Below are 15,876 nucleotides of genomic sequence, written 5' to 3' on the forward strand. Positions count from 1 at the left end.
TACATATACAGTGCTTCCTAGACAAGACTACTGTGTTGCTCTCTTGCAGCACAGCACTGAAAAATTAATATGCAGCAGCTCCCCAGGAAGATGGGTGGCTACCCCGTTAGACACTCTTCTCTGCTGCTCCACTACTGAGTATTAGAGAAAGGCAGCAGATGGAGTGAGTCTCAGCACTGCAGTTGCAGCAGTTGCTGGTCTAAGTGTGAAAGAGTTGATGTCAGCTTTTGCCTTTCCTGACTGAAATCAGAACCACCTGCATAAACTTGGCTAATGAAGCTGAGTGGAAAAAGAAAACACTTGCACTAGCAGATGTGAGCTTCAGCAGCCAGCAGAAGCTGTGGCGTTGTTTCCCACCTGAAGCAGCATTCAGCTGTGGGCCTCCTTTCTCTTCCTGTATTCCATTTCAAATTCAAAGCCAGGTTAGCTGTGGTTTAATCTATTTGACTGGGTGCTTGAATGGATCAGAAGAGACATACCCACAAAGTCATCTCAGCTGGGGAATGAGATAGACAAGCAACTAAGAGCACTGCTCTAATAATTCATTTGCAGTATGTGAAAGGTAAACTCCAGTGCATCTTGATATGCACTGTGAATGTCACAGAGAGTGCCTAGTAGGAAGATAGGAATCCCTTGAGGTATTGTGGTTTTGCTGAACTGTGCAACAAACTACCTGATTGTAGTTTCAGATTAAAGCTAAATATAAGTGTGCACACAATCCATAAAGTGGATTTTTGTAATGCAAAAGAAAGAAAAACTATCGAGGGCTTCCTAAAAGAAATATTTTTTTCCTGAATTGAGGTAACATTTTTTGTGTTCGTAAGTCTAGTCTAACCAGGGATTTAAGTGTGCGAAAGGTGCAAAAGTGCTGACTCTATGAATGTTGTGCCTACGCGTGTGAACACACTGGTGTATAAGCATGAGATGGTGCATTTTTGTCTCTTATCCATATTCTTTGATAACAACAATGTTAGAGCTGCTGGACTGGCATGATTTCCATGAAATGTCCATGCTGAAACCATTAGCATAGTGAAAAAAAATGTATTGTAGTCAGTCTATATGATTTTTCTTTTCCCCAGAAAGCATGAATTACTTTTCTTTGGAGTCAGTATCTAGATTGATTTACCAAAATCTGAATATTGATCCAATATCGATATCCAACTGAGACGGACAAAAACTCTCTAACAGTTTAGAGTTAGAAAGTGCATGTTTTATTTGGCGCCAGGCTCTGCGTGGGATAGCTCCCTAAGATGCAGGGCCCCAATACAAGCAAACATGATACCTTTTATTCCCAAATATTATGAATATCCAAAATACAAATGTATATTCATAACATTAACACTTCCCATTCTCTGCTTCGTATGGAAATGAGCTTCAATGTCATTAAGCATGCGTAGTGTGTGTCCTGAATGGAGTCGGTGGTCTCAAATTGGGTCAGTGGTCTCAAAAAAGATGAAGTAACTCATCTTCCTCATTTTGACCTTTTTGCTTCTCTGAACTTTAACAATCCTAATTACTTTAGTGACCTGTAAGTTTCTTCTTGCATGACTTTTGGATGGGTTCCCACCAAGGGAGGAAATTGGTAATTGTCCTTGTTCCCTATACCAACTCATCAATGTTTCTACTCCTCATTCTAAGCACAGCTAAGCAAACATACAAATGACAGATCATCAGTTATTTGGTAATCAGTTACTAACATCTTAAAACCCATTTCAGGCCCAGCTCTCCTAACTATCTTAATTAACTCTCACTGGGCCCAAGTTCTTTCTTATTCCAACTAATCTCAACACAGCTAGCCTATAACAAAAATCTTTATGTTTCTTCTAAATCTATGTTTCAAGATCATGTCCTTTTTTTGCTGTTGTTTCTTCCACGGCCAGCTGTGAGTAACCCAAAAGGAGCATTTTTCTACTTCAGGTCGTCTTCACACTACACAGGCTCCTCTGACTGTGGCACGTGCTGTTTAGCAAATGGGCTATGCAGGCCGCAGTATGTTTGTGTCATTAAAAGGTACTGTCAGTAGTGTGGGATGTGCAAGGGAAATCAAGCATAAGTAGTAAATTCAGGCCATAAAGAGTCCTCTTTTATAGTTTCATCTGTCTCAAACTGTCCCAGAGGTAAGAGTTTACTTAAAAATATTTGTCTCCTTTTAGCAGCCCTTAAGATGTCTTTTGGGGAAAGCTTTTCTTACTGTACCCTACGGCTTCATAAACATGTTACGATTCCCAGGAAGGCTGAGTAGCTGTTTCTGAAGCTATACAGAAAGTTTTAATAAGGGAGAATTACTTCAGGATTCTGAGTCAAGGAAATAGTGTGCCTGAGAAATAATTACAAAGGGAGTGATAATTATTAAACTACTATGAAATTAAAAATTAATAGCATAATAAATAATGAATAAGTATTAAGAAAAAAGAAAAGAACTAAGCATGCAGAGTTCAACTGTAAATCCATGCAGAATGGAGGATCTGCTGAAGAATCTTTCTACGACTTTAGATAGTAGTAAAATATAGTCTGACCTTGTAAGTCATTGATAATTCTAATAATTGATTTACTGTGAAATATTTTATGGATATTGAGAGGACTGTGGCTTAAAAATGATATGCCTTAATGAAATTCCAAGAATCTATTTACTTAAAATAAGAATCTTGTACTTGCTGAATAGAGATGATTTAAAGCTTAGCAAAATTGAGCTAAGTTGAGAAAATCTGAATAAACCTTTATGGACCTCTGTGGAATATGTGTCTTGGATCTGGGATGCAGATATTTCATATTCTGATTCCAACACATCTGTCAATTTGGATGTAGACTACACAATTCAGATTTTACCAGTGTCTGATAGCCAACAAGCAGTCAGTCTAGCAGCCAAAATATTGCTAGCTATGGAGATTTGCTAACAGAATCCTGGGGCAATTGGACTGTGATGATGTTCCTTTGCTACAACACTTCATTTTTCCTCTTGAAGAACAGCTAGAGACAAAGACTTAGCATGAAATTAGGTACTGAGAGACAGCAGGAAAGGAGAAAAGGAGAGTGAGACTACTTCAGTGGCTAGGATATGCTCAATCTAATGGCTGACTTACTTAGATTTAGATCTCTTAATACAATAGAGAGCTTCTCCCAGAGCTTCTCTGTCCTCTGGAAAGTCATTTCTTAAGCACCTCAATTCCTCTACTTTCCATATCCCCATAGAGATCCTAACTTCAAAATGAGTTTGAAGATTGTATTAGACAGAGTATTTACCTCTCAGTGTTATTCTAAACCTCTGCTGTGTTTTACATTTTTTGACTTATAAAACCCAGAATTTGTCATCTTATATGGAAAAGATAACATAGTGCAAAAGCCAGCTGACATGCTTTTTTCTATAGAGCTAAAAGTAATGACAGTTCTTTCTTCTCAAGACAAAAGTTAGAGGCTCTTCTTCCAAAATGAAGCAATAGGTGGACTCAAGAAACAGATTTTGTATGGACTGATGTAACATGGCTATTGCACCTTATGCCTTTGACTGTTTTCTAATGTTTAATACCTTGGATTCACTGGTTCTTACTAAATGGTTGTCACTGCAATGCTTTGAGTATTCCTATCTACTCTCTGTACAAGGACAAATATTTACTCGAAACAAATGTCTGTTGCAGGACAACTCACAGTGAGAATAGTTCATGACATGTAATACATATTGTGAATATGATCTTACTGCAGGCCATCACAGACCTTCCCTTTGCCATACTTTTCCAGCCCTTCTGTAATGCTGGTTCTGGCACTTGTCTCGTCCCGAGTTGGGAAACTTCAGTGCGCTAGGTAGCAGAAAGCTAGTCCTTTAAATACCTGTGTGTAAAAGCCCCAGACAGATGAAGCTGGATCAGTATTGTCCTGAGACAAAATCATTATCATGTAATTAATTAAGGCTTTTATTATGGGTCCTGCATACATAAACCCTAATGTTTTATCTAGTACACAGGGTGGGATCACCCTGGCAAAGGTTATTGCCTCAGTGAAGTGTGACCATTGACTCCAAGTATCTTCAGACAAAATAGATTGGTGAAAAAAAAGAAAGCCCCCCAGAAAAAGACTATTTATTTTTAAAGTTATTAATGTTAAAAGGAAGTTTTCTGAGGACAATTTTATCTTCTAACTGAAAAAACTGCTTAGGTGAAAAGACAGTCTCAGGAGGAAATAAACTGTACTGCCATAAGAGGGATCACATAGACCACCAGCACTTTCCTTTTGCCTTTTGTTGCGTGCTTTCTTTTTTCTCTGCATCTGCTAAAATAAGATTGCAATTAACATCTCTTGGCAACAGCGTGTTACGTATAACACTGCAATCAGAGTAGCGGATGATTTTCACAGAGAGGATGAAGAAGAATGAAATATATAAACTGAGTTTTCCATAAGGTAATAATGTCCCTTTTACTTTCTCTCCTGTTTGAGTCATTATCAGAATCACCACAAGAAAAGCAGTCTACTTGATTTTACCTTGTTCAGTAAAGACATTTCCTTTTTATTCTTCCAAGAATGTGACATTGTCATCTCTGCTTTACTTATTACTTAAATACCGCTAAATGCAATTTTTTTTCCTTTGCCTTCCAGTGATAAAATTTTTTAAACAAAAAATAAAATTCATAAATTATATGCATGCAAATTTCATTGTTTAAAGAGACTGTACCCATAAAACTGATTACATATATGTAAATTTAGCTGAAATTATTTTCATACCTTTCTAAGAAGGTGTCAAGATAATAAAAAAGCACTTGGTAAGTGCAGTCTCTGGAAAGTTTCCAGTTTGCACTTTAATATAAATTGCAATTTGAATGTATTTTGCTGATAAAAGCTGCTTGTAAAACTACTCATTTTTCCCTCATCATAAAATAAATGAAACACTGTATCTATACAGCCTGAATAGAAATTATGATTTTCCAGCATCGAGAATATAGAACTAGACAAGTTCTCATGTGTATGGCACTTGTCTATGTATCTAAAGCCAAGATTCACTAAATGACTCTGGGAATGTACTACCATTCAGCTTTTCTTTCAAGTCACAGTCTGCGGATATCAGCAGCATATTGGGGGAAATAAGTGCTGATGCCATCACCTGTCTTTGACTACATAAATTCCTGGACAGGAAGGAAGTGTCTTTATGTAGCTTTTTTTGAAAAAAATACTGAGGCAGGTGGTAAACTTAACATTGGTGTAAGACTGATAATGACTGCAGTAAAAGACAGTTGAAAATAAATATGGAAAAGAGGAACTATTTCCTTTTCAGCTTGACAGATTTGCACATGCAGTTCCCATGTCCCTCAGAATGGAGAACTGAGCTGCATTGAGCAGGGCCTTTGGAGGCTGGATAACCCAGCACAACGGCACGGCAAATAGAAATGCACAGATCCATGATGATGATGGAGTAACCCCCTGCACTGATAGAGGCTGGGGGTGGACTGGGTAGGCAGCAGCTCTCCCAGGCCAGGGAGCCTGGGAGATATCAAGTTGAACATATGTCTTGTGATGTGAAAGACTTGTCACGTGCTGTACTGTGTTAGCAGAGGCAGAGAGGGGAGAAGTATAAACTAAAGAGACATCTAGATGTAACATTTCCACTTCCAGGAGAGGTGATGAATTTTTATTCAATGAATCTTTAAGGTAAAATGCTCAAATTTTGATCAGTGCAGGGGTAACAATTCCGGCCTCTTTGCCCTTGAGAAAAATGCCTTGGAGTCAGACAATGCCATTTCGTGCATCTAGGAGTGGTCACATCCTCAGCCTGCCATAGACTCTGTTCTCCAAAGTATTTATAATTTCTGCTTTTTCAGGGAAGGAATGAGCAGCTTCAGAGATTTCACACCCATAGACTACCTCCTGGATAAAATGTACAAGCTTCCTTTTTGGAGAAATGCTCAGTGAAAAAACCCGAGGGAGTTAAAAGGTCACATCTTAAAAATCACTTCTATAGTCTCAAAAAGAGTGGTTTAGGTGTTTCTCAACACAAGTAAGGGTTTGTGGCGTTGCTGGCAGAGTAAGGCATCAAAGTTATGTCTCCTTTAATCATTGTCATTATCATGCTGGCAGCAAAATGGCTGAATAAAAGGCACTAGGTCAGGTGAAGGTGAGACTTAGAAGGGCCACAATCTACAGGTTGTTAAGCAACTTTTTTGACTATGGGGGAACAAATGGGAAAAATTGTGTTTGGGATGTGCATATTAGGAAGTCAGATGGGGAGTGTGGAGTTTAGGAAACGTGCTGTTCATCAAGATTGCAATTATCAGAAATGGTTGCATACAGTATCTACCAGTTCTGGTGGTGAGTGTAGCAATAATAGCTCCACTGTTTCCAGGACCACTACATCCAATTCTTTGGTCCAAAAGGCATTATTAGACCTAAGAGTTCTGAGCAGCATCACTCAAGTGCAGGTGTAAAGCATTATGCATGATGCAGGAATAAAGCCAAGACTCATTTGTGCCTATTAGTCTGCTATTATATATAAATTCATGCTACTGTATATTGGGCTTTTTGCAGCTATGATTGAAATTATCTGTGATTGAAATAAAATTTAGGTGTTGCACAACGGCCCAGGGAAGCCATTAATGTTACATGGGAATGCGGCAAAGCAAGACCATCCTTGTAACATAAATGGTTCATATGTGATTTTTCTGGTTGTTATGATTCTACTTCACTTCCCAAATTGGTCACTGTGGATATGCCTGTGCATGCAAAATATGAAAATTATCAGAAATGTTGTTGTGTCACTTCAGAACACAAGATTTGATGAGCCATTTTGCTGTACTGTTGCTGACGCTGTTATGTCTCTATATTTAGACACAGTTTATTTTTTGAGCTCTGGTTACAGTGAACAGTTTTCCATTGGGCATGAAACACTGATGAGACATGTACTGATGAGTTTCCACATACTGTGCTGAAGCTTCATGTTAATTTGCTTCACGGGGAGAATTTTGAGATTTTTTTTCTGTTTTACAAGATGTCTCAGAAGAGCTTTCCATCCTGTGTTGTAAATAAATTTAATTTGAAAACTCTTCTTTGGTCACTTACTGCATACCAGCTGCAGTTGCTTAACATTACTTTAAGAATTCATTTTATCTAATCTATCATAGGCCAGAGAAATAGACTTCACATCAGGTTTTGAAAACTGCTTTTTTAAAATTTTGGTTCTTGTGGAGTGTCCTAAAGGCATAATTGCCTGCAGTATCTCATAGAAACCAAACCCCTCTAATCTGATTAAATTTGCTTCATAATGAAGATTTGAATAAAAAAAAAATAATTTGGAGAAAATACTGTTATCTCAAAGAGGAGAGTATCACAATAAATATAGTCTTTCTTGGGTAAGACCACCTTTTCTTTCTGCTTTGCCCTGACAAAGTTTTAGATCTGTACCTGTAATTTTGGTGCTGTAACTCAGAGCAGGCCACTCAGCTGCTTCCTCTGGTGAGGACATACCCTTCCACCTGCTGCTCAGCATCAGCATCATATTTTTCCTCTCTGTCCACCACAGGGAAGTCCCACAGCTGTGCAATTGCTTTATCTTTTGCTGATATCTTTTAATGTCCCTACCCTCTAACTGCACCCAGGCTTCCAAGGTTTCTGTGTTATCAAATGCCTTGACTTTTTTGTGGACAAATTAAATGGTCCAATTACTTTTTTAGTACAGGCATGAGCTTCATCTTTCCAGGGCTGTGGGTTGCACTCACATCTTAGAGCATGTTTGGCCACAGAAATGCAGTTTGGCCAAAGCAATACAGAATACGACAGGCTGGTGATTGGCCACACTGTCCTCTGGACTTATTACAGTAAAACCCTCCTCTCACCTAAATGCTACAGAATTGCATGGAGACAAGCACACTTGTAGCCACATCTTGAGAACCATGAGGCCTCACATGCAGTTAACAGCATCTGTTTCTCCTGCTTCTCCACTCAGGGCCACAGTGAAAAACCAGTACATGTAAGTTGACCCCATGCAACCTAGTATAGTTTTCCTTAGATGAAAATTAATACCAAGGTAAATAGGCTTGAAATATGGGTTGTGAAGAAAAATGTAGTGCCTTCAAAATATTGAAAAAATGAAGTTTTAGTCAAAATCACAAGGTTTGAACTCTGACAATTACAACGTAAGTTCTCAGACAAATGAGTAAGAGTGTAACTCAGCTTTGGATGGAGTGTTTGGAAATCACTGAAAATCCTGAAATTTTAAACCAGGTTTCCGTTCAGTATCAGATGAAGCATCACAGTAATGTCTTAATTTCTCAGAGATTTTTGATGCATCATGTTATGTAAATGCACTTTAGAAAAATGAGAAGAATGCCCTATTAGTTCTCATTAGTTAATATCATACATGGGGTATGGAATACAATTACAGACACTCATTAAAATGGCACAAAAACAGGAGAATCTTAAAAAGAAAGGGTAAGTTGCTTGTATATCTCAAAGGAGAAAGTGTAAAATAATGAAAATAAAATTTTCTTATTTGTCATAAGGATTATGGTAGAAAGGAAAAAAAGGAATTTCTACCTTATCATTAAAAAAGAAATGTCAGAGTGAAAAAAATTACTCTGCTATAGGATATTTATCACAAATTTTAGAAGGTTTTTAAGGATTATCCAGATCTAAGTATTTGTACAATAGAAGTGCAGGCTAAGTATTTCCAATTTATTTTAGGGAACACTTCAAAATATCTCTATCAATATCTTCCTACGCTAAATGGAAATTATGAGAGAACCTTCCTTTCTCTTAAGGCACCACTGCAGTTGTGATAAAACTCAGTGTTGAAAAGCACTCCTTAATTTTGATTGTAACAGGACACTCCTTACAAACACCACCTTTTTAATTTTCTCTCCCTGACATTTCAGCAGAATCCAAATTAATCACTCTAATCTTAAATTTTAAGACATGCTTAATCATATTTGAGAGCAAAAATTAAAAAATATATGGATTAGAATGGAAGAGTTTTAGCTTTTTTTTCCCTCAAGAGAATATATAAACTATGTATTTTTAGGCTTTGCTTTTCAGGATTATTGTGCTTGTGATTGTTCAGTTATTGATGTTGTTTTTCACAATTAAAAATTAAAATATACTTAATTATGTTATTAATGTTAATCCCCTCCTTTTTCAAATAATCCCAGAGATGAGCTAAATATCTCAGTTCAACAAAGGCTTCAATTCAGTATCATAGAACCATAGAATTATAGAATTATAGCATGGTTTGAGTTGTAAGAGACCCTAAAGATCACCTAGTTCCAACCCTCCTGCTGAGGGCAAGGACACCTTTCAGTCAACCAGGTTGTTCAGAGCCCCATCCAACCTGGCCTTGAACACTTCCAGGGATGGGGCATCCACAACTTCTCTGGGCAACCTCTTCCTGTGCCTCACTGCCCTCACAATAAAGAATTTCTTCCTGATATCTACACCTGTGCTCTTTCAGTTTGAATCCATTCCCCCTTGTCCTGTCACTGCATGCTCACATCTAGTTTGCACACCTGGCCATTGGATGCTAAGAATCCTTTCAGCTCGCTCACATTGCCCCCTTGCTGGATGAACTCGGGCAGGGATAACTTGGCTTGGCAACCTTGGGTCCCTTTTTCCTGACTGAGCCAGGCTGTGCTTAGTGCACAGCATACAGACCTTTGGATTTCAGTAGTGCTTCAGATTGCACACTGTAAATGTGGTCACGGCACCTGCTGAGTAAGTAAAACCCCTGACTGAACAGTTTCTGAATTGTTTCAACACTATATTTTCTTAAGGTATCTAAAATTGAAGTTTGTTCAGTCTTTAGGCAGTTTTGGTTTGTTTGCCAGTTATTTAAGACTGCATTATCTTGCACAATGCACTTGTATGTTTTAACCCTCTTCTGAATTCAGTGAGAACATTTAAAAAATACCCCAACTGTGACATTTATTATATCAATAAATGTAAATGTCTTTTCAGTTGTAATCACTTTCCTACCTGTATTGTAATGCTTGGTGCAGTAACATAAATCCTTTTCTTCTTTCAACAGAAACTGTGGCAGAGTGAGACCTTCTGCAACTTGAACCGCTCCCTTTTCTTGCCACTCAAAAATGAGATCATTCATTGTGTATCCAACTAAAACAAAGAAAAAACCCAAATAAACTCTAAATCAGCTGCAAACTTTGAAAAGCAGTAACATATCAAATTACAATATTTTAAGTAACTGTTATAAAAAGGAGGTAATACAGAGGGTCTGCTTGTCCCAGTTAATCACAAATTTTTATCTGCCATTATATACCATACTGAATTAGAAGAGAAAAAAGGGCTGTCTTATGAAACTCTTTTTAAATCTTAATACTTAGATGGTCTATTAATGGATTCAACAAAACCATCTAAATTACCTAAACATCCAAATCTCTTGGGTGCTTGGGAACATCTTGCCCTCCCCAACCCATGAAGGATAAAATAGGCCCTTTACACTCAGGCCTCTTCCTCCTTTCACTTGAGGTGAAATGTGGATTGTCAAAGTTATGTTTATGGATTTATGTCAGTTTGAATGGCTAGGTGCAAATTTTTCAAAGACAGCAATGAATTGAAAATTCTGCGGTTCAAAAAACTGCTTTTCTCTGAAACTTGAACAACACATGGGAAAGCAATTGGTTTTAGTCTTCTCATATTAACTGACTGTGACATATTAAAAAGCCCTCAGCTTTAGTATTCAGACTCTGCACTTATCCATACCTCATGCATGTGTATAAGATTAGATATAACAGCAAAAGACATACTAATCAAGGCCCAGACTTTGCAAAGGACATGTACTTTTTCCTTCTATTTCCCTCTCTCACATGAATATTTACATGGGATATAATCAGGGAAAATATCCCAGTTTCTTCTGAATATGTGATCTGTTATCTTTCCCAGGCATTTTATTCTAATTTTCTTTCTGAATAAATTTTATCTGGTTATTACAACTGGAAAAAAAAAAAAAAAGGCTTCATATTCTCATTCAAATTTGAGCCACATATACCACAAGGAACCAGAAGGTAAAAGGAGAATTTTTCATCTAATTTACATAGCTTTCAGCTTCTTTGTAATATTTCCATTCTGCTTTAGGCCAATGCTAATGAGCTGTTGAAAATAACCTGTTGAGAACCAGAAATTCTTTTAACCTTTCAGTAACACATTACTGTTTATAGTATATTGATCAGAACCTTCTAAAAGTCTGCTCAAAATTACTGAAATTTTGAGTTTCAGTGAAAAAAAGTAACCTCTTTGCTGGGTGAACATAAATCTTACCTCTGTTATATTCAGTGACTTCATTACTCTTTTAATACACCTATAAATGGCATTCAGTGACCTGATCTGCTGACCCGAAAACTGAGATACACTTTATCTTTTCTGATCTAGGTCGAATGAACCTAGGGGCTAAGAATTAGTGTTTTTGAATGTAAAAATGTTTTTGACACTTCTTCCTTCTAAATTCTTGATGTTTCTTTTTGGGAAAACCTGTATACAAGGTATTCACAGGAACTCAGGCTGACTGTTAGTTTAGTTGGTATTTTTTTTAAGGCTGGACAAATATGATAAAAATGAGACCATATCCTTTTAAATGAGTATTTAAGATCAGAAATTACCCAGGTCACTACAAGCATATATAAAATGTGCAAGGAGATGCTAATTTTTCTTATTGATTGCATGATACTCCATAAACAAAATCTTAAAATTCACTATAAAGTGCCATAAACTGTGAAAAATCAGAGGTATATCTTATCAAACTTTGCATGAATTCAGACAAAAAGCCATTGTGTGTAAAGCAGATTGCCATTTGAAGCATCTAGATTACAGACAGAAGTGATACTCCCTGAGCAAAACTCATTGAACTGGCAAGAAACAACTGCTGTGTCAAAATGTATTTCACTAAATCAGATTCATTCATCTCTAATGCATGCTTTTAATTTTTATTATCTACCCTGCCCACTAATTCTTCTATAATGTAATATATTAAAAATAACAGCAGTATATTCAAAATGTTGGTGTAGTAATTAATTTTTGCCATGTTTACATTTTAAATGTCCAAATATAGCTTTAGCATTCAAAATTGTAACTTCAGTTTTGTAAGTCAAGGTCGTAGTCATAAATTAAAGGTGTCTTAAAATATAGAGAACTTAATGAAGATGTGAGTTTATGTTATACCAAATAAATTTAAAATAGTATAATTTTTCCACTAGTATGTTAAATTAAATCAGCTTGAATTAAATCAAAAGAAAATATGATTTCTCAATTAATTTTATGAAGAATACCTGCTGATTAGCACCGTGCCTAACACTCAGAATGCTTATTGTACTGTGTGTGTTGTGCATAAGGGGAAAAAGGCATTTCTACAGAAAATACTCTTAAAACAATCGGTGGTTACCATACTGGAGTATATGTACTATTACAGTTTAGGTATGTGGTGTTCTACATGCAATGAGCCTAAAATACAGTCCCCTGACACACTAATTTTGGGACCTCTGCTGATTATTTGCAATAACTGTCCCTGTCCTCTTCTAAAAATACTAAACCTGAAGTCCACTCGAGCTTTTGGTTCGTGGCTACTTGCTACCTGATTAACAAATGTGCATTATCTTTAAAGGAATTACAAAAATCTCATTCAGTAAATTCATAAATGTAACTAAAAGTCTAAATGCCTGTTGCTGCTATTGGTGTGCTTTTGAAGATTAGAAATGCACTGTCTGTATTTTCCAAATGATCTATGAGATAAAAAATCTGAGAAGTTGTGTTCCATTACATGGTTCCCACTGTGGGAATGGAGCAGTAAAGTGTGGTTCTGAGATGTGAAGGCTTTGTTCTGAATGGATGTGTGGTTACCAGTACAAACTTGTGCTATATGTTAGTTACATTGTTAGACATATTCTGTGACTTGTAAGAACTGAACTGCAATATGTAGTAATAAAGAAAAAGACATTTCTCTTTAGGGCCCATAAGGGGTAAGATAATGGTGTCTTTATTGTGGTGTTAGGTCCATAAATTCTGAACACACAGAAACTAATAGGCAGGAGAATTGGCACAATCCAGGACCCTGAATTTGAGGAAGTAGAGAAACCAGTTTGCAGGAATGACATTGAATAAGGAATCCTATTCCTTGCAGTATTTCAAGTCTAGATTCACACCGACAGAAGTCCTACTTTCTTGATGGTACCTGTTTCTGGATTCTCCTCACATTTGTTATGCCACAGAAGCCCATGACAAAAGTTAATGCAGTGATGAGTTTTGCAGTTTAGTTACATATGTTTAAATTAGCAAAAAATATTGAATATGATACTTTATTATTTTCTATGCAGCTAACATTTCCGTCAGGAGAACACTTTATTTTGTTTTCCTATGGAAATAATTCCCGTTGCCCTCTACACAACTCTAGTAGTATAGAAAGAGATTACCTAAAGCCAAATCAGAGGAGGGCTTTTATCAACTAAACACAACTTTAAATGTGTTATCTCTGCTTATAGATGGATGGAGCTTATTCTGTAGTAAGTGTAAGTGCCTAGCTCTTGAATCCTGACTTCTTCTTGGGATAAGACTTGAGTGTAAGGTGTTTTTTCTCTGTCTTGCTTTCATTGTGTTCTGCTTTCAATGGGAAATATGGTGCAAATCCCCAAAGTCTGTGTGTCCAGAAGATAAAACTGAATTTACTTCTAAGAACAAGTGCCTTTCAGAGTAAACTTTTGCTACATGATGGTCATTCCTATTCTTTGTAAATTCTCGCTGTTCAATCTTACTATGAGCAGCTTACAGAAAGCAGCTCTCTTGCTGCTGCTTTATGAGCAGAACATATATATCTGTTACTTATTTGGATTTGCTGCAACCCAACATGATATTCAGCCTCTCATTAAACCAGAATTTTTTCTTTTTTGACTATGAGGTGGTGTTGGTGACTATTATAAATTGCTACCAGATATTTTTATTACCAGTGGCTGGGAAATAGAGTGTTATGTAGGAAATGCCTAGTGGCTAAATTTTATTGTTGAAAAAAGGACAGTCAGTCACTAGCCTAGGTAGTATATGTGGGTGCAGCTCACTGGTGCAAAAAGGGAATCTTTTATTCTACATGAATAGCTAAAAGCAATGGAGGCTATAATCTAGCATGGTCTTCAGGACCAGGCCAACCTAAACTAAATCAAGTGGGTTAGTAAAGACTTCTGCCAGTGAAATGCAATGTGCTAGGGTTTGGGTTTGCAGGGCATGGATGAGTGAAGGTTGAGAAAGTTGAGTTGTCAAACAGTGTTTTATGGGACAAACACCAGCTGCTTCAGTGGCTGAAGAAGAGGGCAGTTAGCAATGTATTTATTTTTGTCTGGCTACTGTGCAGTACTTGCTCTTGATTCTATACAGCTATTACTAATTATACAAAATCTAAGTGGTATGATCATAGAGTTATAAAGAAAGGACAGGAAAAACAACCTTGTTATGTTTGAACAGTGGTGCTCAGGAGTTACAGGACTGGCCAGGTTACACTAATACTCTCTGTAATTACTCAAAATCTGAGGTCTTGCACATCTAAAATGCCAAAGCAGGTTGTAAATGGTTTGTAGTTTTATGACAAAGACATCATCCCAGGAGGAGAAGGTTTCCAGGAGTATTTCTCAGGAAAACTCAAGAACTGTGTGAATGCATGTCACTGCAGCCTCTGTGCAAACAGCTCTCTTAAAGAGACAAGTAATTTTTAGGACCCTGAAGTCATTCCAGGTAATTAGCTAATGAAGCATATACTGGCAGACTGAGAACTCTGCCTGAGATGCACATAATGAACTGGCAAACTAAGTAGAATTTAGAATTAGCTAGAAGGGAAGAGGTCCTGAAACAATTGGGAAACTTGGACCTGGCCTGCAGAAATTTTACTTTAGAAAATAATGTGCAACAGAGTTGGTGATAAGTGTGAAAAAATGAAAGTAAAAGTCTGTCACACTTACAGAGGGGGAAGGTGGAAGAGATAAGGCGTTGATGAAAAGTGGTTCTCAGGACTTGTGCCTGGAATACTTGATGGAGGGTTTTGAATATCTGGACATCAAACAAAATGAAATTGTAGTGATATTTTATTTAGTTGATCTAATCTATACAAAACTCTGGCAGATGGTGGACAACACAGTTATAGTAATTTTAGCCTTTAGACAGCACTGAAAATTGTTTAGCTAGAGTGAAAATTTTCAGCATTTCAAAAATAATTTGATCCTGCTGAAACATTTCTAAGTAGCTAGGGCATCTACAGTGTCTTGAAAGAAAAACCAGACTTTTCCCTTAGTCTGACTCATCTTTCCCAGAAAAAAATATCTTTTAAAAAATGGTGTTGCTAAGTGTTTATCAACACTCATATGAGGTCTCTGAAAGAAAGAATTAGATTGTATCTTAGTATTTTTTTTTAACACTACCACTACCACTAAATATCACCTTTTCATTCATCCAGTTTTGAAAGTATAGGACTAAAGCCTGTCTTAAATAAATAGAGTTCCATTCGACCCACATCAGTCTCCATTACTCTATAGAACTTCTTGGAGCCCAGCTATTTATATCAGTTGCATGCTAAGAGAAGGAATATTTCATTTTAGCTAATTCTATATCAGTGGTAGGCATTAAAAGCCCATTATATCATAGACAAGACAGTGAACATCCAACAATTTTGTTTTGAAGAATTATGGAAGTGTCTAACATCTCTTCTCCTGCTTCTCCAAGGACTACACCATTACAGAAAAAACAAAGTTTGTTACGCAAGGCAAGCAGCTCCCCTGTACCTTTAGAGACTACACCTTGGCACCACCACTGTCTTGGCAATTCCAGCATAAGTCCTTTATCACATCTGCTGACACAGTTTTATTTGCTTTGCCCATCCACCTTTAGCATACCTTTCCAAGTCATGAGCACATTTGCGATCCAGCCGAATAT

General features: G+C 37.0%; 1 protein-coding gene across 3 annotated transcripts in view; it reads right to left on the reverse strand.

The window, feature by feature from the left end:
• Positions 1-15,876, reverse strand: part of GLRA3 (glycine receptor alpha 3) — a gene marked incomplete at both ends in the record, with an annotated part of 86,050 nt that overhangs the window by 13,275 nt on the left and 56,899 nt on the right. For all 3 annotated transcript variants that reach the window (XM_082282555.1, XM_082282553.1, XM_082282554.1), the window contains one exon: positions 9,940-10,077. In XM_082282555.1, coding sequence (XP_082138681.1) covers positions 9,940-10,077 — 138 coding nt within the window. The remainder of the gene's footprint in view (positions 1-9,939; positions 10,078-15,876) is intronic.

The sequence above is a fragment of the Coloeus monedula genome (assembly GCF_965178545.1).
Source record: "Coloeus monedula genome assembly, chromosome: 5".
Lineage (NCBI taxonomy): Eukaryota > Metazoa > Chordata > Aves > Passeriformes > Corvidae > Coloeus > Coloeus monedula.